This window comes from Nomascus leucogenys, chromosome 15, assembly GCF_006542625.1.
Source record: "Nomascus leucogenys isolate Asia chromosome 15, Asia_NLE_v1, whole genome shotgun sequence".
In the NCBI taxonomy this organism is placed as follows: Eukaryota; Metazoa; Chordata; class Mammalia; order Primates; family Hylobatidae; genus Nomascus; species Nomascus leucogenys.
The window spans coordinates 38,849,818-38,873,243 of record NC_044395.1 but is presented as its reverse complement, the minus strand read 5'-3'; the positions used below and the strand labels follow the sequence as shown (position 1 = coordinate 38,873,243).

At 38.4% G+C, this 23,426-nt stretch overlaps 1 protein-coding gene across 1 annotated transcript in view; it reads right to left on the bottom strand.

Moving 5' to 3' along the window:
• Positions 1 to 2,248: 2,248 nt before the first annotated feature.
• Positions 2,249 to 23,426, bottom strand: part of MAML2 (mastermind like transcriptional coactivator 2) — a 364,604-nt gene continuing 343,426 nt past the window's right edge. Inside the window, exons 3-5 of the mRNA XM_030829711.1 lie at positions 17,450 to 17,653; positions 11,108 to 11,219; positions 2,249 to 5,611 (exon numbers count right to left, since the gene is read on the bottom strand). Of these exons, the coding sequence (XP_030685571.1) occupies positions 4,599 to 5,611; positions 11,108 to 11,219; positions 17,450 to 17,653 (1,329 nt within the window). The 3' untranslated portion in view covers positions 2,249 to 4,598. The remainder of the gene's footprint in view (positions 5,612 to 11,107; positions 11,220 to 17,449; positions 17,654 to 23,426) is intronic.

The window sequence follows — 23,426 nt, the reverse complement described above, 5'->3', positions numbered from 1 at the left end:
TTCCTGAGGCCTCCTCAGCCACACAGCCCTGTGAGTCAATTAAGCCTCTTTTCTTTATAAATTACCCAGTCTCAGGTAGTATCTTTATAGCAGCACGAGAACAGGAGCTTAGGTAGGATATTAGAAGCTGTTACACTGCCATTTACAAATCACAAAAGTTCATTAATATATAACCAATGGAGTATATTACTCAAAATACTGGTTTTCTCCTAAAATAAAATTTCTTTATTTTAGAAAGGATGCTAGTGAGTCTTTTTCTGGCTAATTTTCTACTTAGTTTTGGAAGAAAATCTAACAAAGGGTTTTAGAGTTGAAAGGGAATATAGTGTTATTTCAGCCCCAAACCCTCTTTTTTGGGGTGCGAAAAGTCACAGAAATGTAAAAGAGAAATTGTGGATAAAATGATTAACAATTTGAACAGCCTTTGGCAACTAAAGGTTGGGAAGGAGCTGAGTTTTTCTCTCTTTTGTACTTGCTTTTCCACTCTTAGTTCTACTTCCATGGCTACACAATGGGGTTCATAGATAATTTTGTAATTACACATTTTTCTCTTAATCTGTATATATATTATTTATTTTTTTTAAATGTGGATTTTGTTTTTTTCCTATCTGACCTTCCAGGCTCATTGGAATAGGGACTATATAAAAATGTCAATTTCAGGCTGGGTGCGGTGGCTCACGCCTGTAATCCCAACACTTTGGGAGGCCAAGAGGGGTAGATCATAGGGTCAGGAGATCAAGACCATCCTGGCTAACACGGTGAAACCCCGTCTCTACTAAAAATACAAAAAATTAGCCAGGCATGGTGGCGGATGCCTGCAGTCCCAGCTACTCAGGAGGCTGAGGCAGGAGAATGGCATGAAACCGGGAGGTGGAGCTTGCAGTGAGCAGAGATCACGCCCCTGCACTCCAGACTGGGCGACAGAGCGAGACTCCTTCTCAAAAAAAAAAAAAATTCAATTTCATTATTGGTTTATTAATAATGTTAATAACAAAGATAATGTCACATACCTTTTTAGTAGAGGGGAAAGGGATAATGAGAGCTTAACAACATACTTAGACAGCAGAGCAGGAGAATTTGGAATGGTTCTTCTTGCCTCCTCTAAAGGCCCATCTTATTCTCAACCTCCTTGACGCTCAAGAAGGGCTATGTAAATATGTCCAGTCGGGCTGTGTTTACCTAGCCTGTGTTCACTAGCCTGGTCTGACCAAATGCCACACAGCAGGCCAGGCAAACGCCCATAGTGCCTGAGAATTAGGTTGTATTTCCCTAGTATTTAGTAGATGCCATGCATGTAGAATGTTAATACAAACTTTTTAAGTCAACTAAAGAACACTGAGACAAGTCAACATTTCACTCGTTTAGAAGCTTCCTAGAGAGTAAACTTGCCTTTAAGTACCCATTATTATGAATAGTTTTCAGAACTTTGTATAATGAAGCAACAATATTGTTGATGACTGAAAGTATGATTTCACACAGGATAACAATTTCTGAATTTTTTTTTTTTTTTTTTTGAGATGGAGTCTCACTCTGTTGCCAGGCTGGAGTGCAGGGGCACAATCTGGGATCACTGCAACCTCCGCCTCCTGGGTTCAAGGGATTCTCCTGCCTCAGCCTCTCGAGGAGCTGGGACTACAGGCGCCCGCCACCACACCTGGCTAATTTTTTGTATTTTTAGTAGAGATGAGGTTTCACCATGTTGGTCAGGATGGTCTCGATCTCTTGACCTCGTTATCCACCCGCCTTGGCCTCCCAAAATGCTGGGATTATAGGCATGAGCCATCAAGCCTGGCCTACTTCTGAATTTTTTAAAACAGTTTTTTACACATGAAATTATACGCAATACAACATACTTGTTTTACAAGTTGAAATAGTTACCATTGTGGTACGTTTACAGTAATGCAGGTAATATTAGTGCATTCATTTAGAGCAGAGTTATTTATCTTCATAGGGCTTAACACAAAGCCAAGACCGAATTATTTGCTTAAACTGCTTTCTAGTCTTTGACTTAAAACAAAAAAGAAAAATTACTTCTACCTCCTCTCTATGTCAGGATGATAAACAATGCTAACAATTAAGTGGTCTGGTATTCCTATAAATGGCAGATTGTATTCCAATAGCTCTTAAGTTATAAATCTTAAAGTTTTAGCTAAATATGTCTATCAAATTGTCGTTATCTCTGCTTTCAGGAAAATTATGTCATCTTTGGTAATAGGCTGCTAAAAAACAAACTACAGACTACACACCATGTTTTCCCAAAGAATCCTGTATTTTAATGAATAGCTGAATAAATAGACATTAATTATGAAATTCACATTAAGATAGAAGAAAATCCAAACATTCTGATTGCTTTATCTCTTAAATTTGATAACTACTACAAAACATACTATTTATGTTAGGGCAAAAATAAGCCAACTCACAGGAGTGTAACTGGGAAGTGCTGGCAGATATATACAGTAACATGGAGGAGCCATACAATAAAAGCGTTTCTATGTACATCTTTTTTTTTCTTTTTGTATGGAGAAATGCTGCCTTATAAAATGGGAAAACACACAGTAGACTACATGCAACAAGGACCCATACAATGTGCACAGCAGAAGGCTCAAATAAGACATAAGAACTATGGGTTTAAAAAAGAATTTGGGAGCAGGACAAAAAACAAGGATTGAAACCTGGAATGCTTTCTTATTGAGGTTTCAGAATACAAATTTGTCTAACAAGCCTCTTGATAGTTTTCAAAAGTTCCCACTCAACCACCTATGGTTGAAGTGTAGAGCTAAAAATAAACCATCATATTATACAAAACTTTGCATATTAGCATACAAAAGGTAGCAATTTACTTTTTGTATAAAATATAACCTTTTGATAGTATATTTATTTCACATATGTATAAATATAACCCAAAGAATATGTTTTAAGTATTTCTACCAAAATATTCTTTACAAAAGTTTACAAAACAAGTAATTTATTTATATTTACAACCTAGCACAGGAAAGATTCTGGGCCAGTGATGTTGGTATTGTAAAGAAGGAGAGTGCTTCCAGACATTTTAAAGACTGGGAGAGAGCTTTGCAGAATTTTCGAAGTGTGTTCTTTTTCTTTGAACAGATATTGAAAGACTTGGTTATTAAATAACTTCAGCTAAATTACATTTGATATTTGAATATGTGACCATAGAACTGAAAGGGCTGAAGATAACCTTTGCTCCTCTGTAATTAGGAAAATGATAGTGATATTTTGCATTCATTCCAAATCAGCACACGTCTTCCCCATTTTACAGCTGAACTGTATGTGGACACTAAGGTGAAATGACTCAACAAAAACTCTTTAATACAGTGCTCAGCCCTGAGGGACAAAACCTGGATATGAAGAGTCCATCTAGCATGTGGTAATGATTCATCACATCAGGGACAGAAGAACAAACAGAATGCTCCTAACGGACCACATTCCATTTTGCTGCTCACCCAAATCCAAATAATATGTCCAATGAAGGACAAATTGTTTTCCCTCTTGATTATGCTTTCCTTCAAACTCCGTGAAATACATTTGTACACACTGGTACTTGCCACCCCTGGTTCTTATCTCCAACCAAAACATGATACTTTCTAATCTCAGTTTTATTCTCCAAACTTCCTTTTCTTATAAACCAGCCTCAGTCATCAAAATGAGTAGGGAGGATGAGGCTCAATTTCACTCAGCTTGGGAAGAAACCAGCAGGCATCAATCATAATAAGCAACATCCCAGGTTATTTGTAGCCAAATAAATCTTATTTATAGCAATGTCCAGTGGGTTTTTTAAAAAAGTGAAATCCAGTGCAGAGAGGTGTGCACCAATATTTCAGTATGATTAGGACAAGTCTTTGTTATATCTAAAATTTCATTTGGAATGGATTCAGATATTGGTTGTGGAAGCCAAAATCAAATTGCACAGCTCTATATTTTTGTTTAATCACTAGACACAGCATCCCACTGAAGTAGAGGATTGTGGGAAAATTGTAAAAGTGAGGAGTGAATGTGGGGAAGAAATTCTGTAATTCACTGGATGTTTTCTAGGTTCTCTGGCTTTTTCTTTATTCGTATACTGTTTGGTTACTCCAAACAAACCTATAACATTTCAATCTATCCTGCAAGCTTCAGGAAAATTAAATGAAAACACGCAGTGGGAAGATTAAACCATACCTATCTTAGAGCAAATTAAGGAGTTTGTTGCTTGGAACTAGTACCTCCTCATGACATGGGGTTTAAATAAACTACAAGTTCTATTACCTTTTTTATTTTCCAGGGAAAAAGAAACTTGGGAAGGCTATTTTACACAATTAATTACACATTGACACCACAGTTCTGTTTGGATAAATTGGATACTGTGTCCTGGAGTTTAGACAGGGAAAAGTGATCCCAATGTTTTACTTTCAGGTGTAAGATTTAAAACAAGAATTTGGACCAAAATGTTCATCGTTGCAGTTACTTTCTGCTTTCCATTTTTAAGCACGTTATCTTCATGTAGTCCACCTGAACATCAACAGTTCAGCCTCTACAGAGTTTCTGTAAAATACTGCCTTTTAGTGCTTGGAGTTTGTAAATTGTTTTCCTTTTCTTCTTTAGGAATTGTTCCCCAAGATTTCATCAAGATTGATGTCTTTCATCCAGTCATCATTACCAGGCTCTGTCTTCAATAAAGAATCAATGAAATCAGCATCACTGTTTAGGGCGGGGCCCATGTTATCAGTTTGTTGGCTGAGGAAGTCAAAAGCTAAGTCACTGCTGTGGTCAGTTCCTTGAAAAGCCCTGGAACTTTGGTTGGGTGAAGGAAAATTGCTGGGCGTCAGGGATGGTGGCTGGTTGATGCCCGTCCTCGACTGATTCAACCCTGTTCCTGACTGATTCAAATTAGGCAAAATCTGTGTGCTTAGCTGATTGGGTCTGAGATTCAGACCCCTGAGGGGACCCATGGTTTGCCCATTTAGTGTTTGGCTCATTTGGTTCATGGGTCTCATTTGCACTGCTGGTGTTAACTGGTTAGGAGGAGCCACTGCCCTCTGGGAAAATTGCTGGCTACCTACTGCCTGTTGCAGTGACTGATTTGGGGTATAGGCTGCAGGTGTACCTGTGGGGAAGCGGACTCCTGCAGATGTCAGGGCTTCTTGCTGTTTGCTTGTTGCTTCTTGAGAGGCCCAGTTTGGTGCAGTTGTGTTGGATGTGATCATTACGTTTGATGTTCTCTGTGGTGGCATGCTTGCCATACTATGGGTTAAATTTGGTCTCAATTGTTGTGAATTGCCAACGGATCCAGCTCCAAAAGTGGCTACATTATTATTACTTGGCCCTAAGGTAGGTGGCCGTGACATCATAGGGTTGTTCTGATTTGCTATCAATTGCTTTGGGTTTCTCTGTTGGGTCAATTGATTCATTCCTGAAGTGACACTGTATGTGCTAGGTTGATTACAAGGCAGATTTCCATACATCCCCATGTTCTGAACTGCTGTAGATAATGATGGCATTCTTGTCCCATGAGAAGTAGACAGGAGGCTGGAATTGGGAGTTAAAATGGTGTGTGTTGAAACTGGGTTTGCCAAAGCCTGGTTAGAGTTTAAGCTTATTGTGGATGAGCCACCTGAGAAAAAGAAGAGAATTTTATTAGTTCGTAACAGTATGTTATCTCCTCTGTAATTGCACTTTTCAATAACTCATCAATCTGAAACTGCTTTCAGGTGTAAGACAATTTAGGCGAAATAATCATCAAATAAATTATATAAAAGGAACAAGACCGCTCTTGGAAGGAAGGAGCACCTGAGGTCACTCTTTGGTTCAAAAGTTTACACATTACAAAAAGAAGACTAAAATAGAATAGTTCTATCTTGTAGGTTTTATTTTATTCCTCTTCTGAAGTCATTGAAGGGAGGTAATAATCAATCTTCCATTTTGAATTAGCTTCACTATGTTCCAAGTCCAGAGGCTATAGTCTTGATTAGTCAGCTCTCATGAAATCCATGTTACTGTTTACCCCAGGTCCAAATGAGAAAGTGTGGATGAATGCTACACATGGCTCCCAGATTAATATTCCCAAACTATGGCCTTGAAAATCATGTCCCATTCTTTGAATCATCCCCATTCAAGAAGCTACCCCAGTGACTCCCCAGTGTTCAAAGGGTAAATCTCCATCTCTTTAAACATCTGGAATTCAATGCTCTAGAAATTATCTCCATAAAGAAAATCTTCAGTTCCAGGAGGTGTAGTTACTATCAAATTGTTACTCAATGCACTGTGAGCCACCTTTGCTTATGGCATTTCCCTTCCTCACCGAGCCCCATCTTTTCCTCAAGGCTCAGTCTAAGGCCGAAGCTCCTCCATTAAGCTTTCTTTTATCTTCCAGCCTCCTTTCTCCAGCAGTATTTGCCCTTTGAATCTTTCATTTAGCACTTAGTATTGGGCAATCTGTGGAGCCTCAAAGTGCCTGCCAGTTAAACTGATGCCTGTCAATAACTGATAGGATATTGATAGAGACCCAGGAGGCAGACAAGGGTCTCCCCGCTACCTTCAAACCTAATACAGCCTGAAGGCTGAAAAACTGGACTGCTGGTCCTGGATGAAGCCCGTTTCTGACTCTTTCTGAATAATGCCCACCTGTGCGCTGGGAAGACAGGGTGGAGCCTTGGGAAGTTCGTGCCATTTGCAGCAGTGAGGAGCCTGGCCTCTCCTGTTCCTGTGCGGTGACCTGGAATTCAATCTGTGAGGTGGGAAACCTGCTAGCAGGACTCTCTCTCACTTTGCCGAGAGTTATTTTTCCTTTTTGCCCAATAAATTCCATTTTTCCTCATCCTTCTATGTGTCCACGAGCCTAATCTTTCCTGGCCATGTGACGAGAGCCTGGTTTTAGCTGAACTAAGGAGAAAGTTCTGCAACAATATGCAACAAGTGCCTAAGCCACAGGCTGTGTAATAAGAAGCTCCACACAACAGATAGTGACTAACCAACACATTGAAATCTTCTTGACTTCTGGCGGTTAAAGTCATCATGAGGAAACATTTTTGGAGGCAAAGATGATCAGAGAGGCCCAGAGAGTCAGAGATTCTGAGAAATACAGCACTAAACACACATAAGAATATCACAATGTCAGTGGATGGGGAGAGCATGTCTGCAATTGTAAACGTGGGCTATCCCCTGCTGCTTAAGGACACCTAGCAGGTATACATCCTGAAAGACTGAGGGCCAAATGAACACATTAGCCTCGCTATTTATTTATAAATATGCCCCCAACTAGACTACATACCCCTTGAAGGCAAGAACAGTCTCTTGTATCTCCTTGTATCCGTGTAGTGCATTGTGTAGTGGGCAGTGTTTGATGAAGAGAGATAGCCAGGTAGGAGACACTTGAACAATAACTGAGATGACATACAATGCCAATAAGATTAAGCAATATCATCTTTGTATCTGAAAGTTTCATATCAAGGGAATTTATATTTTGAAAATGCTGTGGAAAAAAATGTAGAGGTTTTAAAAATTATCACCTGTAGTTGCCCTGTATTTTAATGATATGCCCTGAGAAGGTTTATAAGGAAAACAAACTTTTTAAACAACCAGAATAAACAGAATTTCCACAAAGATCACAAAATAATAACAGTTAATGTTTAAAAGCTCCTAACAGGTGACAGAGATTGTTCCAGGTGCTTTTCATACTCCATTTTTAATATCAAAATCTGGGAAAGGTAATTATTATTGTACCAAGATTAAAATAAAAAATGATTTTAAAAAGAGTCTGTATTGTGTTTTGTTGCTTATTTCATTATCAGAAGACATGGGAAACGCAATGCTCTAGAATAGTGATTCTGACCCACTTAAGTGTCAGCAGTTGGATGCTGAGGATTTCTCCCTTAGAAAAACGCCAATATTCACTGTGGAAGAGACTGCTAGGTGCCTACCCAATATCCAACCTCTCTATATTCCTTAGAAACAGAGCTTTGCTTTTAGAAACAGAGCCTTCTTTAGAAACAGAGCAATGTGGTCAGCTGAAAAACCACATTTCCCGAACTTCCTTGTAGATGGGGTGGGCAGGAGGGTCCAGGTGAATACGTTCTGGCTAAGGGAATCAGATTTCTTTTCTTTCCTCTTCCTACCCGGAATACAAGTATGAGACTAGTGATGTGGTAGCTACCAGGCAGCCCTTAGGATAGAAGCCACATGCTAAAAGAGATGGAGTGGAAAGATAAAAGCTGCTTGAAATCCAGCAAGCCAGCCCTAGACTACTGTCCCTGGGATCCTTTTATATGAAGTAGGAAAAGAAAAACCTAAATATCCACCTTGAATTTTGTATAGTATTCCAAAGGGCACCCAGCTTTTTCAAAGCTCACTCATAGGCCATGGTATTAAAAAACCATGTTTCAAGTATAGTGTGCACCGCATAACGATGTTTGGTCAATGAAGGACTGCATGTATGACAGTGGTCCCATAAGGTTGTAGTGGAGCTGAAAAATTCCTATGGCTGTATTTTAGAGGACACTCTAAAATAATTATTAAATGCATTCACTCACCACTCACTGACACCCAGTGTGACTTTCAGTCCTGTAAGCTCCATTCATGGTGAGTGCCCTACACATATGTACCCTTTTTTATCTTCTTTTATCATATATAAAAAGCATAGTAAATGTTTTACTATGCTTTCAATAATTATTTTAGAGTGTACTCCTTCTACTTATACAAAAAGTTAACTGTAAAACAGCCTCAGGCAGGTCTTTCAGGAGATATTCCAGAAGAAGGCATTGTTATCATAGGAGGTGACAGCTCCATGTGTGTTATTGTTCCTGAACACCTTCCAGTGGGTAAAGATGTGGTGGATGACAGTGATATTGATGATCCTGACCCTGTACAGGCCTAGGCTAATGTGTGTTTGTGTGTGTTTGTGTCTTAGTTTAAAAAAAAGTTCAAAAAATAAAAACATAAAATTTTTTAAAAATTTTAAGTGAAATAAGCCAGGCACAGAACCATATGTTCTCATTCATATGTGTAAGCTAAGTTGCTCTCATAGAAGTAGAGAGTAGAATTGTGGTTTCCAGAGGTGGGGAGGATGTGGGGAGAAAAAGCTAGAGAGAAGATGGTTAATGGATACAAAATTACAGCTAGATAGGAGGAAGAAGTCCTGGTGTTCTACAGCAATTTATACTATGTTTTCAAATACCAAGAAGAGGATTTTGAATGTTCCCAACACAAAGAAATGATAAATGTTTGATGTAATGCTTATGCTAACAACCCTGATCTGATCATTACACACTGTTTACATACATCAAAATATCCTACTGTACCCCATAGATATGAACAATTATATGTCAATTAAAAATAATTCAAAAATTGTAAGAAAATAGAAAAAAGCTTCTAGAATAAGGATATGGAGAAAAATATTTTTGTACAGCTGTACAATGTGATTGTATTTTAAGCTGTGTTATCACAAAAGTCAAAAGTTTAAACAATTTAAAAGTTGTAAAGCAAAGCAAAAAAATTAATGTATAAGTTAATTTATTATTAAAGAAAGAAATTTTTAAAAATCAGTTTAGTGCAGCCTAAGTGTACAGTGTTTATAAGGTCCACAGTAGTGTACAGTGATGTCCTAGGCCTTTGCATTCACATGACACTCACTCACTGACACCCAGTGCAACTTCCAGTCCTGCAAGCTCCAATCACGGTAAGGGCCCTATACAAATGTACAATTTTGTGTCTTTTTAATTATATTTTACTGTACCTTTTCTATGTTTAGATACACACATACTTGCCATTGTGTTATAACTGCCTACAGTAGTCATCACAGTAACATGCTGTGTAGGTTTGCAGCCTAGAAGCAATCAGCTATATCATATAGCCTAGGTGTGTAGTGAGCTAGACCATCTAGGTTTGTATAAGTACACTCTATGATGTTTGCACAATGAAATTACCTAACAATGCAATTCTCAGAACATACTCCCACCATTAAGCAACACATGGCTGGAAACCGCATCTTATCTTTCAGCCTCCTTGAGACAATCAACTAGAGAATCCTGTTTTTGCTCTGAGGCGAAGTAATCTTAGAGAGTAGAAAACATACATCCCATTCCTAACGTTATTTGTTGTTTTTAGAGACAGTGTCTCAATATGTTGCCCAGGCTGGCCTCGAACTTTTGGGCTTAAGCAATCCTCCCACCTCAGCCTCCAGAATAGCTGGGACTACAGGCACGTGCTACTGAGCCTAGCTCCATTCTCAACTTTAGTTGAAAGAGGCAACCTGTTGTATTTGAGGGGGTTTAAATAAGTCAGGACAACATATTTAAAAGTACACTTAACGGTACCAGGAAGTATTTATAAAATAGGGGTGTTCACAGCCTTTCTTTCTTTAGAGAATCTTCTTTATGGCTTCCTGGACAGATGAAGGTAACAGGTAAGGCAGAGAGAACTTAGGAAACCCAAGAGTGTAAGATTAACTTACATCAGAAAGTGCAGAGCGTTTTAGACAGTTTTGGGCAGAAGTGTATTGAATAAATGCTGAATAGGAGAAGGCAGAGCAATATAGGCTGGGTTTGGGAAAGGTCCTTTTGGAGTTTCATGAGCGGGAGGAGAGAGAATTTGGGGGACTTTTGTACTTACCATTTATTTTATACTGAGAGAGCTATTAAGAAGATTTGCTTTGTGATTTAAATGGAGTTCACCTTTGGTGTTTTTGAGAGATTTCGTGAAAACTTAATCTGCTTTTCAAGTATTCCTTGGTGGCAGGACCATTTGTCTTTGAAGGGGAAACCTTGGAGATGGGCTTATCTAAGAGGGAGAAATGTCTGCTTACCTTCTACTACCTGGGTTAAGGTATACCTTTGGAAGGAGAATGATTGAACCTAACAGAAAAATATTTAGCTCTTTTGAATTCTCAGAGGTAGTCCAGAGAGTGGTGAAATATGTGAGTACAGGGCAAGACTAAGCAAAAACTGATGAAAGGACCAAAAAATATTTAAGTGTAGTCTTGGCATGAAAGCCAAATGGGAGTTAGAAATTCTAAGAAAGATATTATAATCATATGTGAGTTACAGGGATTATTGAAAATTGAAGTTTTTTTTTCCTTTCACAGCTATAATTTTTATTAATTTTTAAGAACACTTACCAGAATACTGAGCAGCTGGTTGCATATTGCCCACATTTCTTCTTTGGTCTTTATAATCTGGAGGTGGCCTTGACAAATGTCGGTTTATCGGATCTTGTGGAGCAATTTTCTCCTTGAGAAATGACATGAAAACATATTACGTTGCATCATTCCCTTTTCACTTGTGAAAATGCACGTAAAATTTTGTAAAATTTCAGAAAAGTAATATAAGAACAATTTTGCAATCATGGGTTACAAATCATGACCTTATTTTGTAGTCTTAATTCAGAGACAAATCTTTTCAATTTCAATAAACTTCCTGTATGGAAGTATAATTTCTACTTCTCCATAACACTCAACATGTGTTTTGGTTCTAGTAACTACTCTTATTTTCTTTATTTTGCAATTTGATTTCAATGAGAACTAAATTTCTGTGATTTTTCAAGATGCTAATTTCTAATTTTGTCTAAAAAACAGACACAAACAAGGTCACTGGCAACCTCCAAAACACCAAACACCTCCCTCTCTTGTTAAATGAGTGATAGCTACTTCTTTATTCAATTAGAATAGCATACCTGATATGCTTTGGCAGGTACCTATATATAATTCTGGTCCCACACAGTGGGGAAAGCATAGGAGGTAGGGTTTTCAGATAAAATACAGAACGTGTGAGTATTCTGTATTCTTATTTGTTTTTGTTTGTTTGTTTGTTTGTTTGAGACGGAGTCTTGCTCTGTCACCCAGACTGGAGTGCAGTGGTGCGATCTCGGCTCACTGCAACCTCTGCCTCCCAGGTTCAAGCAATTCTCCTCCTCCTGGACCCCTGGGATTACAGGTGCCCGCCATCATGCCCAGCTAATTTTTGTATTTTTTTTTTAATAGAGATGGGCTTTTACCATGTTGGCCAGGCTGGTCTCAAACTTCTGACCTCATGATCCACCCACCTCAGCCTCCCAGAGCACTGGGATTACAGGCATGAACCACGGTGCCCAGCCCTGTATTCTTATTTGTTAAATCTGATGACTCCAGGTAGGAGGAGATGTCAGGAGACAACCAACAGGTACCGACATAGGCACTACATGAATTTTATCTCTTTTTTACCTCCTCATAAACAATTCTTAAAGGTAGGTATGATTATTTCCACCTTAAAAAAATAAGAAAATTAAAGCCTTATTAGGCTAAGTAACTTGCTCAAGATCACACAGTGGTAGAACTGAGACCAAATCCTGAGTCCAAAACTCAGGCTCTTTCCTGACACACAATACAAGGCCCCTTGCTACTCTGTTTCTCAGCTCCGCATTCTAAAAGCACAGGTTTGCTGTCCTCCCTTCATTTCTTCCTTTTGGAATCAGCCTTTTGATCTTTAGAATAGGTGAGTTTGGAAGCTAAGAGAAAAAAAATAGAGACATTATTTTAATATGTCAATATCCTTAGTCAAAGACCACTAGGAACACAGCTGTTGGCTTTATTACTTGTTGCAGCAAGGGAGAACGAACATCATGAGGGTCACAGGGCATCTCAGTAGGAGAATGTTAGAAAGAATCTGTCCTGAGATTTGGACTTTGAGTGATTTGGGAAGAGTCTAAGGAAATGGGGCTTTGTTCTAGATTGGAAGCTGTCACAAAGTCAAGTCAATTCTAACTGAATGAAGAAGTAGCTATCACTCATTTAACAAGGGAGGGGGGTGTTTGGTGTTTTGGAGGTTGCACAGTGACCTTGTTTGTGTCTGTTTTTAGACAAAATTATGAAGTATTATTTTGTCTCATTTTATCATGGTCTCAGAGTAACCCTGTCTGAGGTTGACATTCTGTAGGATTGTTTATACCCAACAGAGAACAAAATGGCTTGGCTCTGAGTATCATATCAGCTTTGGGAATGAAGGGCTGCTTTTTATCTTGTTTGGTATGGATCAGGGAGTTTTTAGAATGACTTCACTGCAATTTTATATGCATCCCAAAGCAATCTCAATTTTCAAGATAAGAATAATCAGCATAGGTAGAGGGAGAACACTATAATTATAGAAAAGTCAACAAATAGAAAAGAAAACTTTGTAATAGATACATGGGTAAATTAGCTGGAAAATAAATGTGCACTGCCTAACTTAGAACTGACTTAAACCATGTGTTTCTCAGTTTCCCATCAAATTCCAAACCTTCTTAGTAGAATAAGTCTACTATAAAGGAGAGGAAAAAGCCTTAAAACAACAACAAACCAAATTTAAATTCTTGTTGCTAAGAAAAAAGCTTGAAAGACACAGTTTTTTGCACATAAGTAATTCATATAAAACACAGTTTTGATGAGCTAAGTGTAAATGAATCAGAAACATATGGATTACATTTCTTTTAAACATGGGTTTACAAATTAAGGGAAAAAGTGGTTGGTGAAATGCTTTTTGGTTTTGCCCAAACCCTAAATGTTTAAGAAACAGCTTCAGATGTTCCATGAACCCAAATGTGGTGGTGTTCAACCAGCTCTGCTGTAAACTGTTGTGTGAGATGACAGTTTTGATTTTTATGCCAAGCATGGACTTTCTGAAATCCACTCTTTTCCGAAAGCATCTGTCATTCTTTCTTATGTAATTAGGTGTTTCTACTGTTTCTACTGAAGACAGGGTGTGTGTGTGTGTGTGTGTGTGTGTGTGTGTGTGTGTGTGTGTATGTATGTGTGAGAGTCAGAGAGAAAGAAAGAGAGAGAGACAGAGAAGAAGGTGCTTGACTTCCCATCATAGACTATATTGTAAACCTGGATTTATTTTTATATATCTTCAATCTAATTATCGACTTTTTTTTTTTTTTTTTTGAGATGGAATCTCACTTTGTCATCCAGGCTGGAGTGCAATGGCACGATCTCAGCTCACTGCAACCTCTGCCTCCCAGGTTCAAGCGATTCTTCTGCCTCAGTCTCCCAAGTAGCTGAGATTACAGGTGCCCGCCATCATGCCCAGCTAATTTTGTATTTTTTTAGTAGAGATGGGGTTTCACCATGTTGGTCAGGCTTGTCTCCACCAGAGGGCTAAACTGTTGTTCAAAGAGTTTTCATATATATATATATATATATATATATATATATATATATAAAATTTATATAATATTTATATTATATATTTATATATATCATTTATATTATATATATATCACTTATATTATATGTAATATTTATATTATATATCTATCATTTATATATAAATAAAAAATATATATATATATCATTTTTATATATATATTTTTATATATATATATCCGGAAATTTAGGTTTCTTAAACTACTTGTTCACAAATGACTTAGATTAATAACCTTGCATATGGACATAACACAGAACTGCCATGTTGTTCTTTTGTGCTGAAGAGCAGCGAAGACTAGACTGCAATACTGAATAGAGATGGCTACATTTTGCAAAAGAATGACGTTCCTATTCTGTGCAAGTGTAAACATATAGGCCATTCCTGAGATTACTTTTATGCAATATGAAATTTAATTTGTGAACTAATATCTAATGATAACCCAATCTGTTGGACTTGAACACCCATTATAGAAATCATCTGTTATAGTACATATCAGCTATAATTATTCAGTAAATAATAATTTGCAATGAGGGTAGAGCCATAAGCAAGGCAAATCCTCTCTTCACCCTAAAGAAGGCTTGAGCCCACTAAGGATATGTCAGATAAATTGGCCAACTGTAATGCATGTGATTAAATGCTATACTCTGGTGACTACTAGAAATGATTTCAGAAAGAACCTTCTATCTACTGAATATCTGAAAGTGGAGTAAGAGATGCTTCAGTTTCTCCATCTGTAAAAATGTGAGATGTGGATAATTATAGGACCTCCCTCATATTTCTATTTAATTCTGTGAAAATCCAGCTTGGTGCCTGGCACACAGTAGGTACACAATGCGTGTTGGTAATTATGATGTCCGTTGTAATAAGTACTATTCATGTCTCTTCTTTGTGCTTCATTGTTAGGAGAATAATAGAGAATAAGGATAACAAACTTTCATGAGAAAACGTCTCAATTTAGGTGCCTATGTGGCCTTGCCAACTGACTGCAAATGACCACAAAGCATATGCTAATGTACAGTGGTATCAAAGACCACTTCTTCCTGGATATGCTAAAAAGCACAGACACCCTCAATGGTGTCCAAACAAAGAGAAATGTGAATGGTTTTTAAAAATCACAAAAACAGCAGCCTCATTCTCATTCATCTCACAGTTTATGCCACTGCCCTTTGCACCTGTCCTAGTGGTGACTCAACTGGGGCCCAGTGGGAGTTAGGCCAGTGCCAGGCCAGGACCCTCATGGAATGTATATGCTACCACTTCCTTGCCTTTTAACAAGAGCTGAAAATCAACCTCTGTGTGTTATAATTCATGAAATTAGTAGTATTGATGGTAGTGATGAAAGTGTACCCAGTAAGTCAACCTTAGATTACACGTTTTTCTCTCTGCTGCCCTTGTTTCTAAGTTCTTTAGTTTATAAGGATAAAAATGGGAGGGGAAGGGAACAGGGGGAAGGACTGGAGTTTTCAAAACTATGATTTCTAGAAGAAACCAGTTGTGTCACTTTGTGATCCAGTCTGTGACTCCCTTAAACCTTATGGCAGTATTCAAGGTCATCTGTAATCTTATTTCTCAATATTCCTTATTTCAGGTCAAATAAATTTACTTCTCACTATTTCTTTTCACATGCCCTGAATACGAAACTTATTCCACTTGTAATTCCTTAAAAAAATGTGGTTGTTATACTGTTTACTTTTTATCAGGCATTAAATATTTCATAATGCAATCTCAAACTAACCAACAAATTCACACCCAGGCTGCACATTTTGGTGCTCCACCCTCCACCTACAATAGTGGACCCCACCTACTCTATCAGAATCCTACAGTCCTTCAAAATCAATGTCCAATTTTACTTCTTTGGGAGACTATCCTCAATCTTTTCAGGCTGGATTTAATCTTTCTCTTCATTACATTTTCTCTTACTTTTTATACTTTTTATTATAAAAAGTTTACTTTTTTCCCTTACTTTTTATACTTTTTAGTATATTTTATACTTTTACTATAATGCAAATCTGAATCTAGTACTTCCCCTTGTGTTAAATCCTTAAAATCTCTTCTGTTGCTTTTTAATGTAAATTCTGGCCTCTCAAGCCCTACCCTCCTGCCTCTTATCTCATCTTTACCCATCACTTCCCCATTCTCCTGCACACTCAATATCTTGGCAGGCATAATATGTGGTATCCTTTATTGCCCCTAGGTCTTTGAATATGCTGGTTGTTCTGGCTGAAATAACCCTCCTACTATTCGTCTCATCTCTTACTCCACTTTCAGATATTCAGTAGATAGAAGGTTCTTTCTGAAATCATTTCTAGTAGTCACCAGAGTATAGCATTTAATCACATGCATTACAGTTGGCCAATTTATCTGACATATCCTTAGTGGACTCAAGCCTTCTTTAGGGTGAAGAGAGGATTTGCCTTGCTTATGGCTCTACCCTCATTGCAAATTATTATTTACTGAATAATTATAGCACTTGTGATACCCTGCATTTCTGACTCTCACTACAAAGCTCCTTGAATATAAAATTATTTGATTTTGTTGTTATCTTTTCTGTATACCTTAGCTCTAATTCACCTGGAGATGCTTACTTTTTATTTCATTTGGCCAAATAGTTTGAAGGGAGGCAATGAAAGCAGGGCTGGGCAGATAAATACTGAAGGAGGGTTAACGCATGGGGAGTGGGTGGGAAACACAATCTTGTCTTTCTTAAAAAGTCAACTATTAGGTTGGTGCAAAAGTGATTGCGGTTTTTGCCATTAAAAGTAGTGGCAAAAATCGCAATCACTTTTGCATCAACCTAATATATACAGTGCAAATGGGAAATGTATTTTACATTTTCTTTTAAAAAATCCCCCATTGTGAGTTGCTTTATTTTGGAAGCCAAATCTTGGTTTTGAGGTTCCATGTTGGCTTTCAAAATTGCTTTTAAAACTCTTATCTCTAAAATCAGTTTGGATTTGAGTTGATTCAAGTTCAGTTTACTATTTCTGCCCCTTAAGCCTGGGGAACAACACTGGTTTCTTTTGCCTGATTCAAATGCCCATGTTGGTTGTTCTAGACATTCCTGGGTTGGGCAGGCCTGGTTAGCAGAGGTGCCATGCATTCCAAGTGTCCAGCAGCTGTTAAATCAAGTTTGTTTTTTTTTCTTCCTGCAGTACACTAAATGTATGGAATTATCCTCTCTTACAGTCAGGACACCTTTGTTGCTGTCACATAAGTAGGCACAGTAAATATAAATGGAAAAAAATTAACTTCCTCTGTTGGGTCAACAGGTTGGTTCAGTAGAAATTAAGAGAAAGTTTTACCGCATCAGCCAGCATCTGCTGCTGGAGGAGAAGTTGCTGTTTCTGCTCCATGATCTGCCTCTGTAGAGTCTGCTTCTTTCCCATCAATTGCTGATTCAACAGTGATTGCTGGGAGTTCATGTAACCACTTCCAGTGTTTGGATTTGAGCAGGGGTTAGGACTTGGACTGGGGCCTGTGTTCTGGCCTACCACAGAGTGTTGATCCTAAAGAAGAGAAAGGGGGAAGGAAAAGCTACTGTGAATTAAAAAAGGAAAAATGTAGCACAAAGATCATACACTCAGATTCCAAACATTTTTCATCTTATTAAAGATCAAACATGGTTAAATGGGTTGGAGATCAGAGAATCGCTTCTTAAATGTAGAAGAAATAATTGCATATCACAGCAACCAAAGCAGCCGGGTTAATGACATTAGGGCACTGGAAAAGCTCCCGTAGGACTCTGATTGTGGAACCTCCACATTCCAGAAGGTGTTTATGGAACCTCAAAGAAAACTACCATAAAAACATATGGCAAACCTCTCAATTTCTCAGGAATAAACATCATAACCTAACAAATCCTTCCTTTTCCCAAAGTTAGCATGTATCATTGCTGATCCTGCAATGAAAGTCAAGTTTTAATTCACGTGTTTAAAAGTTGAAACTCTTTTGGACAGAAGGCATTTTGCCTTACCCAGCTCTCTGTGACAGAAAGTCAGGAAGGCCTGTAAGTTTCTGTTTTATAAACTCAAACTTGGAAAGGACTTCACTTCTCAGGGACTTGTAAATTTTGTTCCGCAGTCAACAATTCAGGTATCTCGGCGCAAGAATCTCAGTAAAAGAATACCCGACACACTGACAATGAGAAAATATTGATTAAAAACTCAACTGTATATCAAATAATATTGGGTATTGGTGAACTGCCTTTCTAATTTGAGGTCTCTACCAATTTTTTGGCATTGACAGATCAGGACTCTGCAAGACAGTAAGCTAAACCCAGTTGAATATTCTCATTAATTCCCAATGATGTATTTAGGATTGAGCTCTACACTAGTACACTAGTAGGGTTATAAGAAGACTAGAAAATATGGTTATCACCTTAGAGAATTTATCACACAAGTGAGGGAGAAATGCTTACATGTATAAATACAAGAAAATGTAAAATCAAATTTTAGTTTATATGATATATATACTAAGTCAAAAATTGTTATACTTTGATCAGAATGATCTGGGAATCAGCTTATAAGGCAGATGCCCTGACCTTGTCCCAGGGATTCTGAGGCTATGGATCAGGGTACCTCCTTAGGTCATTCTGATACTCATTGTTCCAGGGAATATGCTTTGGGAAACACTGAATACATGGGAACAAAAGAAATCCAACTCTCTCTCTCTCTTTTTTTTTTTAAGAGACAGAGTCTCACTCTATTACCCAGGCTGGAGTGCAGTGGCATAATCATGGCTCACTGTAGCTTCAACCTCCCAGGCTCAAGCAATCCTCCCACTTCAGCCTCCTAAAGTGCCTGGGACCACAGGCGTGTGCCACCTGGCTAATTTTTAAATTTTTTTAAGAGACGGGGTGGCTAATTTTTAAATTATTTTTAGAGACGGGATCTTACTATGTTGCCCAGGCTGGTCTCAAACTCAAGGGCTCAAGTGATCCTAGACCCTTGGCCTCCCACAGTGCTGGTATTACAGGCATGAAGCACCGTGCCCAGCAAAAAAAAAAAATCCATCTGTCATTCACCAACTAAACTGTGTAAGGTTACAAGACATAAAAACATAAAGCAGGGAGTTAGGTGTGGTAGCTCATGCCTGTAATCCTAGCACTTTGGGAGGCCAAGGCAGGCGGATCACCTGAGGTCAGGAGTTTGAGACCAGCCTGGCCAACATGGTTAAACCCCGTCTCTACTAAAATATGAAAATTAGATGGGTGTGGTGGCACGTACCTGTAATCCCAGTTACTTACTCAGGAGGCTGAGGCATGAGAATCACTTGAACCCAGGAGGCAGAGGTTGCAGTGACCTGAGATTGTGCCACTGCACTCCAGCCTGGGTGACAGAGCAAGACTCTGTCTCAAAACAAAAACAAACAAACAAAAAACCACAAAGCAACTCCCATGATACCACATGAGTAGAGGTGGTAGGTACACCGTTTGTGGAAATTCTCTTCTGTTTTATTTCTTTCTCTTTCTTAAACTATGTGCAAAGCTGAAATAAATAAATAAGTAAGTAAGCCACAAGCTGAAAGCCTTGACCTTGCTTTAGTAATCTCTGGGGCTACAGAGCTCACCAGCTGCCTCAAAAGCAAAGGGTTACAAAATAATCCTAAGGGTGACCATCCACTGAGGCTTATTATCAGCCAGTCACTGTGGTCAGTGCTTTATGTGATTTATCTCATTCACTCCTCCCAACAAAACAATGAGCAAGAACTTGTATTATTAACCCAACTTCGCAGATGAGAAACCTGAGCTCAGAGAGATCACATAGCTGTAAGTGGCCGAGGAGGATTTGAAGCCAGGTCTGTCTGACCCCACAACTCTAGTTCTCAATCAGTATACTTTACTGCCTGTCACCTGAGACAGGAAGCATTGAGAAGAAAGATTTTTGTACTTTAAACCTGGGCCAACCCATCAGTTCATGCAGCACTCTTCCCAGGGTTGAGCACCCTCAGGTCAGGAAGGTGGAAAGAAGTGTGTTGGAGAGAAGGACAGGGGAGTGAGGACAGGGTGAGGAGATCCTCTTCACTAGTTAGTAAAAAATAATTACAGCCATCTCTGAGGTACATCCTTTGAGCAGCTTAAGGAAACCATCCTCTAATATATTTACACCCCTATGACCAGTCAGTTCTTTCAACTTTAAATCCATCACGAATGTTGGAGACTTCACCCACTGTGTTCTATAAGCCAGTGGGAATGTGGGCTTGGAGACAAGCACTTGAGGGTCATTGAGGGAATGGCAGATGAGGATCTGTGAGCTGAGTGTCTTGGAGGGCGAAAGGAGGAGGAAATACATGGAGGATTGGGGGCTGGGCCTTTTGGTGCACCCTGAGTAAGGACAGGGAAGCAGAGCCTGTGACAGGGGGAAAAAGGCAGGATCAGGGAAGCGTAAAGACAGCTGGAAGTGGTGGGGGAAGACATCAATGTGGGAGAGAATGTATTGGAGATGGTAGTTTGCTTTCTACTCTCCACTTGAACCAGAATAGAAAGAGTCTGCTCTTTTCTTTGATATAGTTTGGAGTTTTAGGTAAGACTTTGAAAAGAAGATTTTGTGGTTTTTTTTTTTTTTGGTTTATTTTTTTAAGTAGCTGACAAGCATAGGTAGAAAAATTCAAAACACTTTTCTTTTCATCTTCTTTGCATTGCCATGCAATGGACAAGACCATAAGCTCTGGAGATAGGTCCACCTTGGTTCATACCCCAGTTCTGACACTTAGTTGTGTGATGTGGCAGAAGTTAATTCACCTCTCTAAGCCTCAGTTTTCTTATCTGTAAAAGGGAAATAATAACAGTATGGATGTCACAGATTCTCTACAAGAGTTAGGGGAGATAATCCAATACCTAGCACATAGTAAGCACTTACTAAACAATAGCTGCTCATAATTATTAAAGTTATTTCTACACATAGGAACAATAGTCTGTTTACGTTTGTTTTCATTGTGAAACAAAGGAGATAGAACTCACAGACTACAGAAAGCTGTTCTGTGTCAGTCTCTCAGAAATGTAGAGGTCTCAGTTATACTGCAGATTATGAGCCACCCACGGATTTGGGAAATTACCTTCATCCTCCTACTTGAAGATGCCGGAAGATGAGTGGGGTATCATTCTCTGATGGGCTGTCTTTAGGGGTATGCTTCTTTCTTCTCGGTTAGGGGCTTAGCTCAGGTCTGTTAGCTTTGCTCTTTGCTGTTCTGGTTTTTATTCTTTTAACATCCAATTATTTATGCATAGTGCAATCATGTACATTTACTAAGTACTGTGCCTTAGTTTCCTCATTTGCAACATAAAGGTAATACATTAATTACCTAAAATTTGACAAGATGAATTTTAGAACAGTGCCAGGGACTTAGTAGAGATGTTTGATACACTTTAACTATTATTATTTTGTTATTTCTGTATTTTTAAATATTAAATGTTTTATATCCAATGAGTCTTGTGAAGGAGCTCACACTAAGTGTACCTGGACTACAGATGTGGTGTGTTTGACCCCCATCATGTTTGAAACACAAATTGCTCTTTTTGCTCTCCAATTGGCCACAGCAGCCTCTACTACTCCTTACTTTATTATACCCACCCATTTTCCTCACTTCTATCACTTGCCTGGTCCATGTAGGCCATTTGAGTTTAAGATCTCTGGCATATAGTTTATCTGGGAAGATAAGCTACACATAACACACACTCCACATATCCACTCACCCAAAGTTATGACAACAAAAAGCAATGCATAATCATTTCCATTAGGTGGTATGATACCTACTAATGTCTTAAGATTAAAACCCAGATCATGGCATACATTTACCTATGTAACAAACCTGCACATCCTGCACATGTACCCGGGAACTTAAAAGTTGAAGGAAAAATCAGTCGATCAATCAATCAATCAATCTCAGATCACCTAATGTCTAGTCACCCATGAATCCGTCAATCCATTAATGCATTTGACAAAGTGTACTGAATGTCTACTCTGTGCTAGGCAGTTTTTTATTTTCTAGAGACCAAAATGTATTTAGAAATGGGGAAAATGAAGAGAAAGAAAAGAGGTAGACAGAGTGCTCAATGTTGGCAGAATTGATGAGCTCCAAAATAACTTCCAGAGAATTCTGGAAAACCACCCTTTTCTAAGATTTATAAAAGATCTGCATGCCAGGAAAAGGTAACTATGTCTCTTTCTCTCTCTAATCAAACAGATAGACTGTGCTAAATGTAGTTTATTTCCTTCACAGTACCAAAAGATACTTTAGGACCCTTTTCCCTAGGGTCCGAAGGATTTTCCAAATTTGAAACTAGTGCTTGGGTGAAGGGAGGTGCCCTGGTATGGAGGAAAGAATAAGAGATAAACTCTTTCTTATAATTTTGTGAAAGATCTTTAAATCTCGTAGTTTCTAACTCATGGGTTTTACCATGTACCTACTATACACATTCTTTGAATTCATGATTGAAGTAATATTTCGCTGCTCTTGCATTTTTTTGCCCTTCTGTTTGCTGTAAAACACAAAACACCTCCTTATATAAGCTTGCTGTCATTGCCAACATGTTGTGCAAACTTTAGTACATAAAATAGTTTGAAAGAAAAAGCTGCTTTGATGCATTGGCTTTGATTTTCATACTCAGCCTCACTGTTTGCCTTAAACTCAACCCATGTAGAACTTAATAGAAATCATCTGTTTTTTCCCCAACACACATTTTCTCCTGAAGGGCATATGAAGGCTGTGGTAAAAATCACACATTCTCAGCTGATACATGAGAGTATATGTGTATGTGTGCATGCATGCTTGTGTGTGATTGTGAAAGAATTAGGCTATTTCCATCGATGTAGTCTTTCACACGATAGAAAACCAAGTTTTCTAGATAAGCCGTAGTTAAAGACTGATTTGGCAGCAAGGAATAGTCAATGACTGGTTCAAATCATGAACTTGCATGATCTTTCATTTTACATGTTCCTTTTCTGTTTTTACCTACAAAATTACAGTGTTTGGTTCTAACCTACAAAATAGGTTTCGCATCCAATCCTCCTGGGTTTTAAATCAATTATGAGTGCACAGTAATGTATATTTATTGTGCACTTCTAGATAGTTTTCCACGTTTGTGTGTGTGTGCATGCGCATTTGAGATTTTTGAAAGTCTTTTTATGGTATTAGTCCCTGAGATGGTGTAGCATGCCAGTGCTTAAGTATGGATAAAAATTCTTGGTCCTTGTTTTAACCCAGCACAGGACTGCCAGACCAACGAAAGCATGTTTGTATTCTTTTTATAATGTTCAATCAATCAACCTGTCTTTAGAATTA